Source organism: Coloeus monedula (assembly GCF_965178545.1).
Source record: "Coloeus monedula genome assembly, chromosome: 12".
Lineage (NCBI taxonomy): Eukaryota > Metazoa > Chordata > Aves > Passeriformes > Corvidae > Coloeus > Coloeus monedula.
The window spans coordinates 8,858,716-8,874,577 of record NC_138792.1 but is presented as its reverse complement, the minus strand read 5'-3'; the positions used below and the strand labels follow the sequence as shown (position 1 = coordinate 8,874,577).

General features: G+C 40.5%; 1 protein-coding gene across 1 annotated transcript in view; it reads right to left on the bottom strand.

The window, feature by feature from the left end:
- The window catches only part of COL4A6 (collagen type IV alpha 6 chain), a 126,961-nt gene that overhangs the window by 20,704 nt on the left and 90,395 nt on the right, over positions 1–15,862 (bottom strand). Inside the window, exons 6-21 of the mRNA XM_082289722.1 lie at positions 14,343–14,459; positions 13,507–13,575; positions 12,604–12,639; positions 12,127–12,189; positions 11,462–11,497; positions 11,279–11,324; positions 10,330–10,418; positions 9,250–9,303; positions 7,789–7,848; positions 7,286–7,330; positions 6,237–6,290; positions 4,856–4,925; positions 4,000–4,110; positions 3,038–3,187; positions 1,586–1,690; positions 572–732 (exon numbers count right to left, since the gene is read on the bottom strand). Coding sequence (XP_082145848.1) covers positions 572–732; positions 1,586–1,690; positions 3,038–3,187; positions 4,000–4,110; positions 4,856–4,925; positions 6,237–6,290; positions 7,286–7,330; positions 7,789–7,848; positions 9,250–9,303; positions 10,330–10,418; positions 11,279–11,324; positions 11,462–11,497; positions 12,127–12,189; positions 12,604–12,639; positions 13,507–13,575; positions 14,343–14,459 — 1,266 coding nt within the window. The remainder of the gene's footprint in view (positions 1–571; positions 733–1,585; positions 1,691–3,037; positions 3,188–3,999; positions 4,111–4,855; positions 4,926–6,236; positions 6,291–7,285; positions 7,331–7,788; positions 7,849–9,249; positions 9,304–10,329; positions 10,419–11,278; positions 11,325–11,461; positions 11,498–12,126; positions 12,190–12,603; positions 12,640–13,506; positions 13,576–14,342; positions 14,460–15,862) is intronic.

Below are 15,862 nucleotides of genomic sequence, written 5' to 3'. Positions count from 1 at the left end.
AATAGTTGCAATGAGCAATGCTCAGCACTTTGGAAAATCCAATTTGTTATGGTTGCTGTTTGATAAAAAGCAGAGCTCAACTCTCATTAATGTATTTAGCATACAGCATTTAGGAAGCAGACTGCGGTGCACAGTTTTTATAGCTATGAGCAATGATGTGGAAGGATCACCCTGTTTGATTTTTCAGATCTTCTCTCCATGCACGTGTACAACTGCTTCTCCAGCCAGCCCTCACTTAGGAAGAGCCCTGGATCTAATTCATGTATGTCTACTTCCAAGAAATCCTGGGATGAGTAACTGTTACCACTTTTCTCTTGACTGATGAATGTGCAGTTCTCAGAACTTAAGAACCATTTGTTCTCCCATTTTTATAGCTGATAATATCTCTACTTTCAGTTTCTTTACACAGATCAGTTTCTAGGTTGCTTTTTTTTTTAATCCAAACAAATAGAAGCAATTATGGAAAAAAAAAAAAAAAAAAGTGTTCTGCTTTCATTAAATTCAAGACCAGCAATTGCACATGGGCACTCCTGTAATTCACAGCAACCAACATAAACTCCTCCTGCCTTACCGGAGGGCCTCGCAGTCCTGGTGCTCCCACAGAGCCTGGGTCTCCACCAATGCCCTTGGCACCAGGCACACCAGGGCTTCCCGACAGACCTGGTGGACCTGAGATGCCTTTTAGACCAGCTCTTGTAACTCCTCCATCACAAGCACAATCACCTGCCTCTCCTGGAAAACAGTCAAGACTCCAAACTGAGTTTCATTTGGATAAACACCCTCTTCAGTTGCAAGATTTCCAAAAGCAGTATTTGATTCAATTAAGACAAAGCTATTGTCATATGATTTGATTTGATGCCTCCTCTGCTCAGGTGATGTGAGTGCCAAGCAAGTGGAGCTCAGGTTTTCTCCAGTTTAATTTCCATGCAATGCCCATCACCAAATAACCATGTGCAGCATGAACCTCAGCACTTCTAGACCTCTTCCCAAAGGTTAAAAATTCCTAAACAGATGGGTTTAGGGGAGTTTTAGGGAGGTCTTGTGCATTTTTGAAGACATAGTTATCAAAAAACCCAAATCCATACTCACTCTCACAGTAGGTTACAATGACCCCCTGAATTGTGACTGGCTATGGACCCAAACAATCACCAAGCACAGTGATATCTGTGTCATCATGGCTTTTGCTGCTGGTTCTGTCACACACTAAGACCCAAATTCTTACAATTTTTAGCACAGAAAAGAATAAAATTACATTTTCCTGCCATTTACAGCCTCTATTGCAAAAAGCAGTGAACAAGATTTTATTTCTAAGTCTCATGGCTTTAGAGTATAACATACTTAGCTAATTTTCTGGGTATGAGATGTTTATCAGCTTATTTGCCTGAGTAGAATAAGAAGAAATATGATTTTACTGGCAGTGCTGGGCACAAATCTCTGTAAGTTGCAAAGGCTGTTGGCTCCTTCAAACCCTCCTGTGATTTGTCATAAAGACACTTACAACTCAGCCCTCAGGATATTAACCACATGTAAATATCTGTCAGCCCCATGACTGCTGAAAAGCTCTCTAAAAACAAGAGTCAATTACCTTTGTAGCCCTTTGGACCCAAAGCTCCTGGCAGCCCTCTTTGCCCAGGCTCCCCCGGGGCCCCAGTCCTTCCATTCAGGATTGTCCCTGGGGAGAATGAAGGGCCTATATGCAGAAAGAAGGCAAGGAAAAGACATGAGAAGGCTGATTACAGCTCATTACTGACTTACAACATCAGTGATGCAACTAGCACCAGACAAAACTGCAACTGTGGACGTTACACAAGGAGATGGATCTTGGTTGGTACCACAGGCTGCAGTTCTCTGCCGTATTTGCTTCTAGCTTCTCACACAGAAAACCAAAAGCTCTCACAGTGTGGATGCAACAGAGTTTCATTCCTCTACTCTGCCACTGCACTTTTTCACAGATTTACCAGTTGACCCAAGAACTCACCAAACTGTGGACAGTTAGTGTAAAGAAAGGCAAATGACTTTCATTTAGTGGCTGCAGCTCAGGAAAGATACTAAAGGGCAAAAGGGTTAAGGGGACTTTCCCTGTCCCTCACTTCATGACTGCAGGATTGTTGTTTACATCTCTTTATATGCTGAATAGAATGAAACATAAGCTGGTAGAAACAGCAGTGGAAAGTGATCAAATATAATCTAAAAGTACACTGTCTGAAAACCCTTCCTCTCCGTGACAACAGTAAGATGGAGTGCTGACCAGCACCATCTGATGCTCCATGGAAACAAACTGCAACCATCAGCTAAACACAGCTACAGGAGCTTTACAGACTGCAGAAAAGTGATCCAGATTTGACTAGCAAACAGTTATTGATAAGAGAACACTTATTTCTTCTCCACAGAAAATCATTTTATCAGACCATGCTCACCGGCTCCATCACAGGAGAGTCCCCTCCTCTGAAGGGTTGACTCTCAAAAAACCCCAGCTTATGGCAGAATGGCAAAACAGTTTTGTAAAATCAACCCTGATCATGTAATACTCAATTTCTGAGGAAAACAAAACAATGCACAATTAATCTAATCAGGACATCCATACAAATAAACATGTAAAAACAAAATCCTGTTTCCTTAGGTCTGGAAACTGTCTCTTTAGGCATCCTATCTGACTCCTGGTACCCAAACTCACTGCTCACAAGACAGACATTTACCTCAGGTTTTCATAAGGTCACGGTCTGTTCTTGACCTAAGTGAATAGGAGACTAGCCTAGACCTTCAAAGTCCTTTGTGTCATAAATTGTGTCTACACAGCTTTGTGCTTCAGTCTCTCAGGCTACCACACTTAACAATAATCAGGTCTATTGTTTTACTTTATAGGAGTATCTGATGATATATATAAGTCTATGAACTACAATCAAAATGAGGTGTCAGTCAAACATTTACTATTTACAGACAAATAATCCTTACTGGCAAAGAACTAAATATATAAATGATTATTTATCCTATTTCAGTCTGAAACCAGTACAAAAATAGATGTAAAAATTCTACGTACGTGGTGAACCAGGCAATCCTGGTGCTCCTGGCAGACCTGGTAAACCACCTCTGCCGGGAGGGCCTGGTAATCCAATTGTTGCTCTTCCTGGTTCTCCTACGTCACCCTTCACTCCTGGAATACCTGGAGACCCTCCAGGGCCCATTCCATCTAGACAACAATGACACAATGAACAGCTCTCCAGTAGCAAACATACTGAAGTATTTTTAATGTTAAGGTAATTACCATTGTACCTTGAACTGCAACCATGTTAGCACAGAACAATTTATAATTGTACACCAATGAAAAAGCACTAATTGGAGGGACCAACTGGCTCCCATTTACACACTCCTTTGGTCATCCAAAAAACTTCACAGTACTGCATTTAAGTCTCACTGTTCAATCAGACAATTAATTATGTAAGACTGAGGGGGGTTTATTTTCTGATTTTCTTGGTAGTTCCTAGTCTCTGGATCATTGCAGATTCAGGCCAGAATTTCCCAGATGACATTCAAGTGAAACAGAAATTTTTGAGTGAGATCTTTGATGGGACAAATAGGTTGCACTCCCAGTTGGTTTATCAAGCCAGTCTGTTAGCTCTTTATTGCAAATATAAAAAGTCGTCAAAAAAATTCAAAAACTTTCATTATAATTTAAAATGTAGGAAAACTTCTGCCAATCAGCACATTAAAAATGGAAATCAAACCACAGCCTCCTGTGTACACTGCCACACCCAAATATTCACATGTGAAGACTTACCTGGGCTGTAATAATTGTGGCACTAATTCTGTTCCCATCCAAGTCAACACAACTGGCTTCCCTATGTGCCATCCCTGCCTCCTATTTCTCATACAGCAGCCTGCAAATCAGCCAGCTGAAGGAGCAGGGAGAGGCTTGCTCCAATACCTTCACCATCTCCAGGCCACTACCCAGAGACTTCTCCACAAAACCCACACCAAGAGCACAGGCAGCAGCTGCTTTACCTCTCTCCAGGCCTGGAAACCCTGGAGCTCCTGGAAGGCCTGGTAAACCAATGATCCCTTCATCTCCTGGAGGACCAGGTATTCCCGGGTTTCCAGGGTCACCCGGGGCACCTATTAAGAGAAAGAGGAAAACAAGGAAGAAAATCTCATCAGAATTTCTGCTGAAAGACTGTTCAGTCAATTACTGTAGTGGCCACAGATCTCACAGATAGCAAAGGCTGCCAAGCTCTGAGCAGAAAGCCTGTTAGTCAAAGGTAATAATATTGGGAAAAATTGCTCCTGAGTTGTTAAAGAGATTGTTTCAAACTTGACTACATGTGAAGGAGAAAGAATAGGAGAGACCATACAATTTGTCCCCTTACCTTTATGGCTTTAGAGACTGTTCCCATGCAGGCCTCAGTCAGCTGTGGCATTAATTAAGCTTATTTTCTCAACAACATTCTTACCACATTGGACAACAAGTAACAGCAGAATGACATTCAGAGCACCCTTTACCAAGCAGCACCAGGAAGCCATTTTTCCTTGGTACACTGAAGACAGATTGAAGTGTGTCTACAGAGCAAACACAGCACTTGCCCATGCTCACACACAGCCTGTCTCCCAGGCAAGACATTTCATTCTGCCTTGAAACACATCATTCTGCAATGTGGGAATGAATGGCTTTCTGTAAATTCTGAAGTGATAAAAAAAGGACTAAACATATGTGTATCAAAACAATACAGAAATAAAGGAAAAATAACAAGGGATGAGTTAGACCCCATATACAATGTGGGGAAGTGGTAAAATACAGTAAGAAAGAAAGTTGGATCAGAAAAAGTGCTTTAGATGAGTTCCAAAACAAAATGGAAATGTGTACCTGAAATGACTACCCCTTCCCTGTCAATAACAACAGGAGGGCCTGGGGGACCGATGTCACCTAATTCACCCTGTAAAGAAAACAGATTCACACCACATTCAGATGGGTGATGGAGAGGAGGCTGCTTGTCAGGAGACAGACTGTATTACCGTGCAAATGTCTGCAGTCATTCACTGAGTAACCATCATTCTTTGTCTTGCTGAAGAATTCACTTTGTTCTGCTATTCATAATCATCTGCTGTCCTGACTTACATATCTGATGAAACTGATGGCTGCTTCAGATAAGATGGCTGCTGCTATCCAACTATCCTCTGAAGGTCTCCAATTACCTCAATAGGAAGCACAGACATGTATATACAATGTGTACTGAGACCAGTTATGTCAGCACACTGACCAATATCAGGTAGATAATATCTGTTCACTGGTAAGAGCTATCTCATTTTTAAAAGCTTTCATCACTGCAGCTATTTGTTGCCTTGGGATACTGAATTTCAATAACAGAAGCTTACAGAAAAATGGATTCCTTCACAAAATCATCCAGGTAGAACAAGCAAGTTGTGACAAACTGCAGTGACATTCCTTCCTCCAGGAAGGATTCCAGTGACATCCTCCATTCATTCCAGTGACACTCTCAAAGAGTATCAGATCCTCTTTAAAAACACAAGTGTAAAATTTGGCTTTTGTCCAAATTGCCATCATATTTATCATATAAACACCATTCAATGAGACATGGCAGTGCACACTTTGTTGCTTCTTCCAGTAATACTCCTCTGTACATAAATTTCTACTTCTTCCATGTGGTCTGCACAAAAATTCCTTCAGTACTTGCATTTTACAAGTCTGCAATCTTGGTGGCAGATCAGTGTTTTCACAGCAAACTACTATCCAAGCATTTTCCATTCAGTTTCCAGCTGTCTGACTGCCCAAGTTGTAAGGCACCCAGAAAATGTCTCCTATGCATCATCTGCCTCCAGTCCAAGAAATTGAACACATTCTCAGGCTTGTCCATACTTGTAGATCTGTGATCCAAGACTTCAGATAGCCTTGGCAACTATCTCAACAGCCACTTACTTCCACCTAATCTTTCCTCAAGAGTCCAATAAATATGGCATTGGTGTAAGGATAAAGGAGACCAGAAAGGCTACATCTACAATTCTAAGTCATGAAGTTCCATGATTAACATTGAAGAATTATTAAAATAGCTGAGCGTTCACAGCTCAGCAACCACTCATTTCTATGCTTAACAATAAAGTGAATGAGGAACTGAAACACACTGAAATTTACAGTGATATAGGGGCAAACAGGAGGTTTGATTGAAGCAATGATACTTATTTATTTATGCAAATACCTTAAAAAAACCAATGCTTTAGTGAGAAGTTACCTTCATGCCTTCGACTCCATCCAGTCCTGGATAGCCTGGAACACCTGGATGGCCCTGCAAAATCACATAAGTGAACAACGATACACAGTGAGACAATAAGTGGCATTATTTGTTAGCTGAGACATCTGCAGAGCCTGGACTTAAGTCACAAACCCAATTCTTTGTCCTACCAAACATTTGAAGAAGAATTAAAGAGAAAACTGATGGCATCAATTTCTCAGCACTCACAAAATACCAGAGCTCCTTCAGGCCTCCTTGTGCTGTGAAGATGGTGAGCAGGCTGAAGGTATGCAAATCAGGAGAATACCTAGGGGTTCCCACAGAAATGTAGAAATGCTTGCAGAATGAAGAGTCTAAAACATTCTTTTCCTTGTCCCACACATTTTCCCTCTGCTCTTTTCCCCTTGTAAAAAATGATTGGCACCAAAACATTTAAAGTAACACTGGGAAATGCAGCCCTCCGGCTCCCCATTTCCTGGTAGCATTCTCAGGGACACCAAAATTCCCCTTCTGGGCGTCTGACTGGAGATCTATTGCTTTTGTTGTCTAACATACCCAAACTGGCCCAGTACAGATTTCAAATCCCATTGCCATAGATGATAAAATAGGATATTCCAAGATCTCTGGAACAAGGAACTTAAACTTTGAATCTTGCCTGTGATTCTGAAGCCTTGGGCTGCTGCAGCCCCCAGTATAGCTCACAACCAGTATTGTTGAGAAACTTGTCATAAAGGGCTTGTTTTTAATGATATAATTTTAACATACAGATATTAATTAGATCATACTGGAGAGACCGTCACCTGCACTATATTTTGAAAAGGACATACATAAAACAAAATACAGAAGAAAGTGACTGAACACATAGGGTTAATTAGAGAGACAGTTCAAGGGATCTACAGTGTTTGATGGATTTTCTACTTAGCTTAACTATTTCAATAAGGCAGGTATATTTATCCATCAGAGAACTGGAGACACGAGATAAGTAGATCTTAAGCAGTCAGAGGGCTTCTGTAATTCTTAAGTACAGTAAAAAATAAAAGAAATTTCACCTTTCTCCCTGGAATTCCATCAGATCCATCCAGTCCCAAAAGACCCTAGAACAGCACAGAAATCAGCTTTTGGAGGTTCCATCTCAGCTTGACCAGACTTAAAATATCTCAGCATCAAAGAATGAAAAAAAATTTTCAAAAGGAGAAGCTACCACTGCTTTTCTTATATCTCAATTATTGACAATGTGAAGAATTTAACATAATAACTGAAAAAAGCAGGCTTATCTTATTTAACCATTGTTTTTCTAATAGGCAGTTCAAGTTAAGGAAGTCATGGTGTCCCAACTTTAGGAACTTAGGTGTTACGTTGTAATCACAAAATCAGTAAATCTCAGTGTGGTCAAGACATTCTATCTGACAATTTATTCTGCACACGCCAAACAGAATGTCTTGGTCTTTTCTGTTGAGTAGGAGCACATCTCTGGAGGGAATGCTTCTGTTGATGAAAGGCTCACTTCATGTGTTTGAGAAAAGGCATTTAAGGACTTTGTGATGTTACCTACCCTGCCACCTGGTAAGCCAGGCACACCTTTTTCTCCTTTTTCTCCAACACCTCCAAAGCCCTGAGGAAAAACGTCAACATTAAATCTCTGTGATCTGTTTGGAATTTAACAGCACATCCCTAAGTAAAGGGAACACAAACCCATTTATTAATACAAAGAGTACAAAAAGGAGACAAAGGGAACTGACTCTTTCTGCTGGGACTGTTTTGTCCCAGAAAGAAAAATTTCTTTCAACCAGACTTGGCAGTATGTGCAGTACAGTACCTGCTTTATTCCCCACGACTTCTATCCATTTAAACCATGGCACATATTTCAGTAGCTACCACAAGTGACCCCATGTTATAGACAGCAAAGACTTGCCAATGCTACTCGGTATTCTATTCTACATTGAGACATTATTTCAAGCCTCACTGCTTAACAGCAGCAGCTCAAGGAATGCTCACAGCACGCTTTTCCCTTCCAAAGCCCAAGAATGACACAAAACTAGCATTTTCATGCTCAGTATTTGGAAATGTTTGGTGGTTTTCCCAGTCAGCAAGAAGTATCACATCCAGAGATAGAACACCAGGATTTAATTTCAGCAAGAGTTACAGTAGTTAAGCAATTTCCAGGCTTCAATCTTAAAATATCTTACGGTTGTGGTTAAGTTTGCACATATGTTCAATGTCACCAGCTTCAATGGGTCTCTTGTGATGCATAAAGCTAAACATGCTCATAATGGAACATGTCCAGAAAGGCTAACAACAAACTGTGCTTCATGTGCAGATTTTTCTTGCACGTATTTCTCCTAAGAACATCTGTACACTGAAGAAACTGGCAAACAATTTATCTTATTAGTCAGAAGTTTCCAAAAATATTTATTCCCTAAACTTATTGAAACAACCTTTGTTTACAAAAAGTTTTAAGCTGGGAAATAGCTCGCTGGAATTCAGAGGTAAATTGTTCTTCTCAATTCATATCGAGAAGATGCTACATCATGCTGAGTTGATGAGCACTAATATTAAACAGCCCATTTTAACTGGGTGTATACAGACAGAAGGAAAGATACCTGTATGTGTTTTACAGCTTTAAAGTAAAAAACCAAAATATATGTTTAGATATAATTAAAGGGAAAAAACTAGGATTTTTTTAAATGTCTATGATACAAGGAACACTGCCATCAAGTGGCTGTGACATGGGTAGAGCTCCGTGCAGGTCTCTGCAAACAGCAGGTTGCAGGTACTGAAATCTTGGCTGTTTTGTAAGTCTGTAGTAGGACAGCATTATCTTCTTTGTATCTACAGGACAAAAAACTATCAGATTACAGTTACACTCTTCAAAAAGTCTTGTGAACATTTTTATCAGATTTTCAAAGTTCTCTGGTGCCTAGAAACTCCTGTAGAGGCCCTGTGACCTATTCAGAGATTGTTGAACCATCTAACCCCTATCAGGCATATGTTAAAAGCACTCCTCTGTCCTTACCGGGATGCCAGGCAATCCTTGATCTCCAGGGAATCCTTGAGGACCTGGCTCACCCTGGCAAGGCAGAAGAGACAAACACAGTAAATCACTGCCTGTGAAAGTGAGAGCTTCCCCTACCCACCCGCCATGCCCCTGACACCTAAAGTAAGGCCTTGTAATTTGTTTGTCAGCGAGTACACGGGGTTTGTGTCACCATGTTCTGGATCAAGGGGCTCTCAGCACAGTGCTGATGCATCCTCTGGCCACTTCCCACGGCTTCAAATGCCACTGCCTGGGAGCTGCTGCTCTACTGTCCCCAACTGCTACAAGTCAAACTAGAGGCATTTCACATTTTCATCTAGGAAACTGCAACATGCACAGTGCCTCATGAAAGCAGTAAAATAACACATGATGAGACAGCAATGTGTTCACAACTCTGCTTACAAACTCCAGAGTGAGCCCAAAGGAATGGGGTTTGTTTGAGCCTCACCTCACTCTACTGTAAACTGACCAAGTACAACAATCTCTCTCATGACTTTATGCAGGGACTTAGGCAAGCTCAGACTGGGCTCCCAAACCAGCCTGTGTAAGTCCCAGATTAATTCAGTGCGCCTAAATTTCATGTGTCTAGAGGATCTTTAGCTCAAGGACCACACAGCTTTTATAAAAACACTGATGGCCTAAATACACATCTCAGTAATAACAAAGTAAAGGTGAAAAAATCTGATTATTTCAGAGTAGTGTGCACTAAGGCAAAAGAGCTGGAGCTTCCATTTATTTTTCTAAATTGATTTTTTTGCTTCAGCTGACACAGCTTCACAGGTCCAACAAAAACAAACTACAGTTCACTTATTTTTAGGATTAATGACAAAATCCTTTAAATAGCTTCCAGATTTCTCCTTCTGAGAGGTGTGTATTCTCTAGTGATCCACAATGCTCTGAGCTATGAATATTTTTATTCAATAACCATTTGACAGAATAAACTGGTACAGAAAACTTTTTGATGTGGAAATGTAACAGCTCTCACTGTACAGTAATTTCGTTCATTCTTGAATGAAGGAGCATAGAGAGGGAGAGGGTTTGTAAACTGAATCTACAGACCTTTTCTCCTTGCTTCCCCTTTGGAAATCCCATGAATTCCAGTATTCCAGTGGATGGTGGGGGACCTGGAGGCCCAGGCAGCCCTACATCTCCCTGTAGACAAAAGAGGAAGATATTGACGTAGCAGACCATGTTTAATTTTCTATGAAGTGGCCTACAAATCAGAAGAAAAACCACTTTAATTATATCTCATACATATAGATCTATGTGCCTGAATGATGGCATAGGAGTTTGGTCATGGGAATCAAAAGATCAGATGGAAAATCAGGATGAACAAAATGCATCTGTTTCCAAAGCCTTGTGGGTATAAAACACGGCAAGAAAAAAAAAGGCTCAGCTTTTGAACCAACAGGAAAACATTCCAGAAAAGCTTTGGGGAGAAATATGAAAGAAAAGAAGAGAAGGAACAACTAGAATTGTAGAATGCTGAGAGCCAATTTTAACATCAGCAGAATCAAGTCCCAGATTGAGAACTTTAAGAAGCCCTATTTTGCCTGTGTAAATTCTGACACAGACTGCAGGACCCCCCTTTAGGATAGGGAGACTATAAATGACACACCAGTTGACCCAAAGAATGCAATGAAAGCCAGTAAGAATGAAGTCAGTGGAATAACTCAATACAAAAGGTGATGGTCCAAAGAAACTGCAATGTGAAGATTCAAAAGATGTCAAAGGACCTCAGGCCTTGATAACCATGAAAGTAATGCACTGATTGAGATTTTCCCCTTCTTCCTCTCACCCAGAAAAGACTCCCATCCTTTTTAGTGCACCAACAAATGAGGAGCCAGCAAGATTCTTTAGCAAGATTTGAACTGTCAGCCAGTTCAGGAGAAGAAAACAAAACAGAAAAGAAGAAAATGCTAGAATCTAGCCACTTTCTAGAGGATCAAGCTATGTTGGAGCTCTAGAGTATAATTTCATGCTCTTTCCATAATAAAACAAGTTTCACTTGCCTTTTCTCCTTTCTCTCCTTGAAAGCCTAATCCCATGTTACCCTAGGAGAGAAAAAAAAACCATGGGTGAAAGAATAATAAAACAACAGCAACACCACCACCACTATCATCTAAGCCCACAGCACTGTTAAACCCCCAAAAATTAGGTGTAAAAAGAAAAAGGAAAGGTAGCTACTTACTTTTGGACCCGGTGGCCCAAGGGGACCCACTGGACCCTAAACATAAACAAGATCAAGACGTTACTCCTTTTGACTTAATTAGGATGCAAAAAATTGGAGCAATGCTGGGATCTGCAGTGATACCTGAACCTTTCTTGCCTCCAAAGCAAAAGCAAGACACGTGCTCTGAAATCTTCAGATCTCTCATAGCACAGCTCTTTGGCACCGTCGTCAATTAAGAGAAAACTTCAACTTAAACCCAACAAAAATGTAGTTTGGTTTTACCTTTACTGAATAGAAATTCTCTTGTAGGATCTTGACAAAGCAACTCTAACATAGCTTGTGACAACAAAGGCTCCAAACATCAGAGACCAGCCTGTTCCCCCAGGCCCTGTGATGAGGAGGTGCTCAGGACAGGGTAATGAGGTGTTTGCAGAGAGCACCGCAGAGCTCTGCTGGAGCCCTCGGCCGTGTTTGCTGCTCTGGATGCTCCAGAGAGGAGCCTTTGCTCTTGTGATCAGATTAAACTACCTGAGACCAAGCATCCTATAGTAGAAGTCAGCTGTGCTCAGTCCTTTCAGGTGCACAGGCACTTTTGCTCATTGTCATGACACAGAGACAAGAAGGGGAAACTGTCAACAGTTTGAACTGTTCTATCAACAAGTGCAACAGCTGAGGTCTCTTACCTGAAAACCTGGTAATCCTATAGGGCCTGCAGGACCTACTGGACCTGGAAAACCTTTTGGGCCCTATAAAAAGAACAGAGGACAAATAGAGAATATGTACCATTTACCTCATCAAACCCCCTCCAAAGTGAGTCTCAGGAAACATTAAGTAATATGCCCTAGTTAAGTATGCCAATTCAAATATTAAAACAATTTATTTCATATGATTAGATGTACTTCGAAAATCAATGGTACAGAGTTCAATGGTAGAAGGGAGTCTGATTTGAAAAAGGAATAATGAAATAGATAATAGGAAAAATTGGACTTCTACCATAATGTGGATCCACTCATACCCTTACAAATCTAGAACCGCTTGCTGGTATCACACATGTAAATACACTTCCCACTAATTTGAAAAGGGTCCTTGAGAACCAATACCTGAAAATGTACCTACTTAATATTCTTTAAAATCAGTATGTCCCATATTAAATAACTTACAGGAACTCCATCCAATCCAGGAAGACCATTTTCACCCTAAAAATCATAAAAGCATACATAAAAATTATACAGCATTATTACAACAAACTATAAGGAACATCAAGCTTTGCATAGATAGAAATATTTGCTGTTAGTTAATATTAGATCAAGTATAAATGGGAAAATATCTTGAAATCTGTGCTTCCATATTTGAATTGGATAATGGAGACCTCTAGAGAAATTAGAGCCATTTTATTTATGTGTAACAAGAGAAAATAAAGTGACATAAAAAATATTAATTACAAAACCACTGAAAATACACTATAAAAACTTTTATTATAAGAGTGCTATAAAATATGCAAAAGCATACAATCATAATATGAAATTACCTTTATTTCCCATAAATACAGAGTAAATTAATAAAGATCTATTTGACTTGTATGAACTTATGAGTGTATATAATGTGGATAGAGTTTTAGAGGAGTTCCTAATTTTGACCAGCAAAGTCAGTGTGAGAGGCCTTAGATCACAAAGTGAATTTTTTAATATTTTTAGTATTTAATGAAGCATGTATGCAAACCAAGAAAGGGACTGATAAATTTCTAGTACCTTTGAGTACAAGAAACACTGGGAAGCAGCTGGAATCTCACAGTAGAAGTCATAAAATGCACTGAAAAGTAACAGAATGAGCAATGTCCCAGCATCCCAGTATGGGATGAGCAAGATCTCTTCAAAAACCGAGCAATTCCAGGTTCTGAGAGTATTCTGTATTGTCATTAATGAAGTTATTACAAGGCCTTTTCCACAGCTCTGCACTGGACTGATACCACGAGCAATCAAACCTGCAGTATCAGCCCTGCAACCTGTGGCACATCAAAGAGTTGCTTGGTACTGCATTTTCTCCTGTGTGATGACAAGGCTTACCTTCAATCCTTTAAGACTGCCTTGAGCAAAAACAGGTTCTCCTTTAAGGCCTTTTGGGCCAGGACGACCCTGATTTAAAAAAAAAAAAGAAAAGTAAAAAATAAATTTCTTGAAGAAATACTGCTTTCATTTTGAAAGAATCTCTAATTAGCATAATGAACAAGGTGAACTCCTGGCTCCAGTTAACTGTAAAAGTACCACTGCTGCTTTGTCAGAAGCTGTGCTATTATGAGAACTAAAGACTTCCTGCAGCTTTAGAAAAATAAGGTTCTGCAAACATTTGCTCTGGTATTTTCCTGTTTATACTAGATTTCCCTTTCATTTTAGGCCTTTGACAACCTTAGATCCTATTTGAACCTGTCTGACATGGTGTAACTCCCCTCTTCATATACACACCAGTGCCATTTAGAGGGACCTTGGCAGGCTTGAGGGATGGGCCCATGTAAACCACATCAAGTGCAAGACCCTGCAACTGAGTTGGGGCAACCCCAACCACAGATTCAGGCTGGGCAATGACTGGATTGAAAGCAGCCCTGGAGAAGGACTTGGGGGTATTTGTGGATGAAAAACTGAGCTGTCAGTGTGGGTTTGCAGCCCAGAAAACCACCCATATCCCGGGCTGCATCCAAAAAAGCGATGGAAACAGGCGAGGGAGGGGATTTTATCCACAGGACCTTCATTTTATCCTCAAAGTGGATAAGAAAATTGAGCTCTAACAATGCTAATAAACTTAGGGTTATTTGGGTTCTTCCTTGGCAGTTACTTCTCCAACAAGGTCAAAAAAAGCAAATCCTGGTTTAGTGACTACAGAACACCACACTTGAGTTGGGACATACAGGCAGTCCAGGTAGGCCAGGAAACCCATCTGGTCCAGAAATGCCAGGACTCCCAGAGGTACCATTGCAGCCATCGAGGCCAGGCCGGCCTCTAGGTCCAGACTGCCCAGGATGACCCTGTGTAAAGGAAATAAGAGAGAATGACTGACAGGATCCATTATTTTATTAGTAATACTGTTGTCCCCAGAAAACTGATATCTTCCTTCCAAATGGCAACACAAACCAAAAGAATTGCACAACTCCCAGCCAAGTTCAGTGTATGGCAGACTGCAACAGAATGAGCTTCTTCAGCCAGCTTTGTTTATCCTCCCTAAAGGTTAAATCCTAGAACATTGGCTGCATTCATCCCATTACCTTTTTCTCCAAGGGATAGTCTTCTGGAGTACATTACTTGTGCATGAGTAGGTCTCAAAAGGGCAATACTCATCCCACAGCAGTGTGAACCATATGGAATGTAACAGTGTAAAACAGCACGCAAGGGTGCACCTGACACCAGGAATGGAACTTGCTCATGTGAAGGCAAGGGCAGAGGCAGACTCAACAATACTGAGCATTTATAATTCCAATCTGCTTAGAGTTTCAGTGACTTCTCTTCCTCTCCAGTGTAGATTCTTTCTTTTAATAGATCAACAGATGTTAAAGCTCCAGCATCAGGCCATTGAATCAGAACAGCTTTATTTCTTATATTAAACACAAGACCTTAGGCAAAGCAACTGGGAGAAAGATCTAATTAAACTAAAAACATATTTTAAAAAGTACTTGCAATGGCCAACTATTAATCAAGCAGAGCAAAATACAATTGTACCTAATTCTGATTTCACATGTCTTTGGCCCTGGTATAGCTCTACTAATCTGACTGGAGTTTACTCAGCACGGTACTGGTGCAAAGGAGATCAACGTTTGAGACTTCAGGTACTTTTTCTCCAGTGCCATATCAGTATGTGAGGGCAGGAGGCAGAAAGGCAGAACTGTCAGTCACATTACTCAAGTTTCAAGCAGCTCCTTATTCTATACTGCTTTTCCTATAAATGAGTCCTGTGGCATTCAACAGCATTGTTTTAAGGCAAGAAGGAAAATTTAACTTTGGAAGATAGTATCTGTAACTTGACAGTTCTCTCCTCCCTCTGTACACAGTGATCTTGACTCATCCCAAAAGTACTTTTGTTTGATCCCAAAGATTTGTCCTTAAGATATGGCACTAACCAAGCTATGACTCACATTAGGAAAGTGAAAAAAAACCAAACATGGATAAAATGGAGATAAAGCAGAACATTAACAATCCTTCATGCCTGACACTTAAAATAAAACACATTTGCAACACTAAAGGTCTTCCCAGTCCAAGCCAATAGCATATGCTCTGATGAAACTCAATGAGAACTTTGCAGTAATATAAAGCCTTTTATCTAAGGATCTTTAAACCCCTTGGGAAAATGTGGGAATGCTATAATCTTAATTTTATAGATGGGAAGCTGGGGACACACAGTAGCACAGTGACTTTCTCAAGGATTCAGGGCAACTTA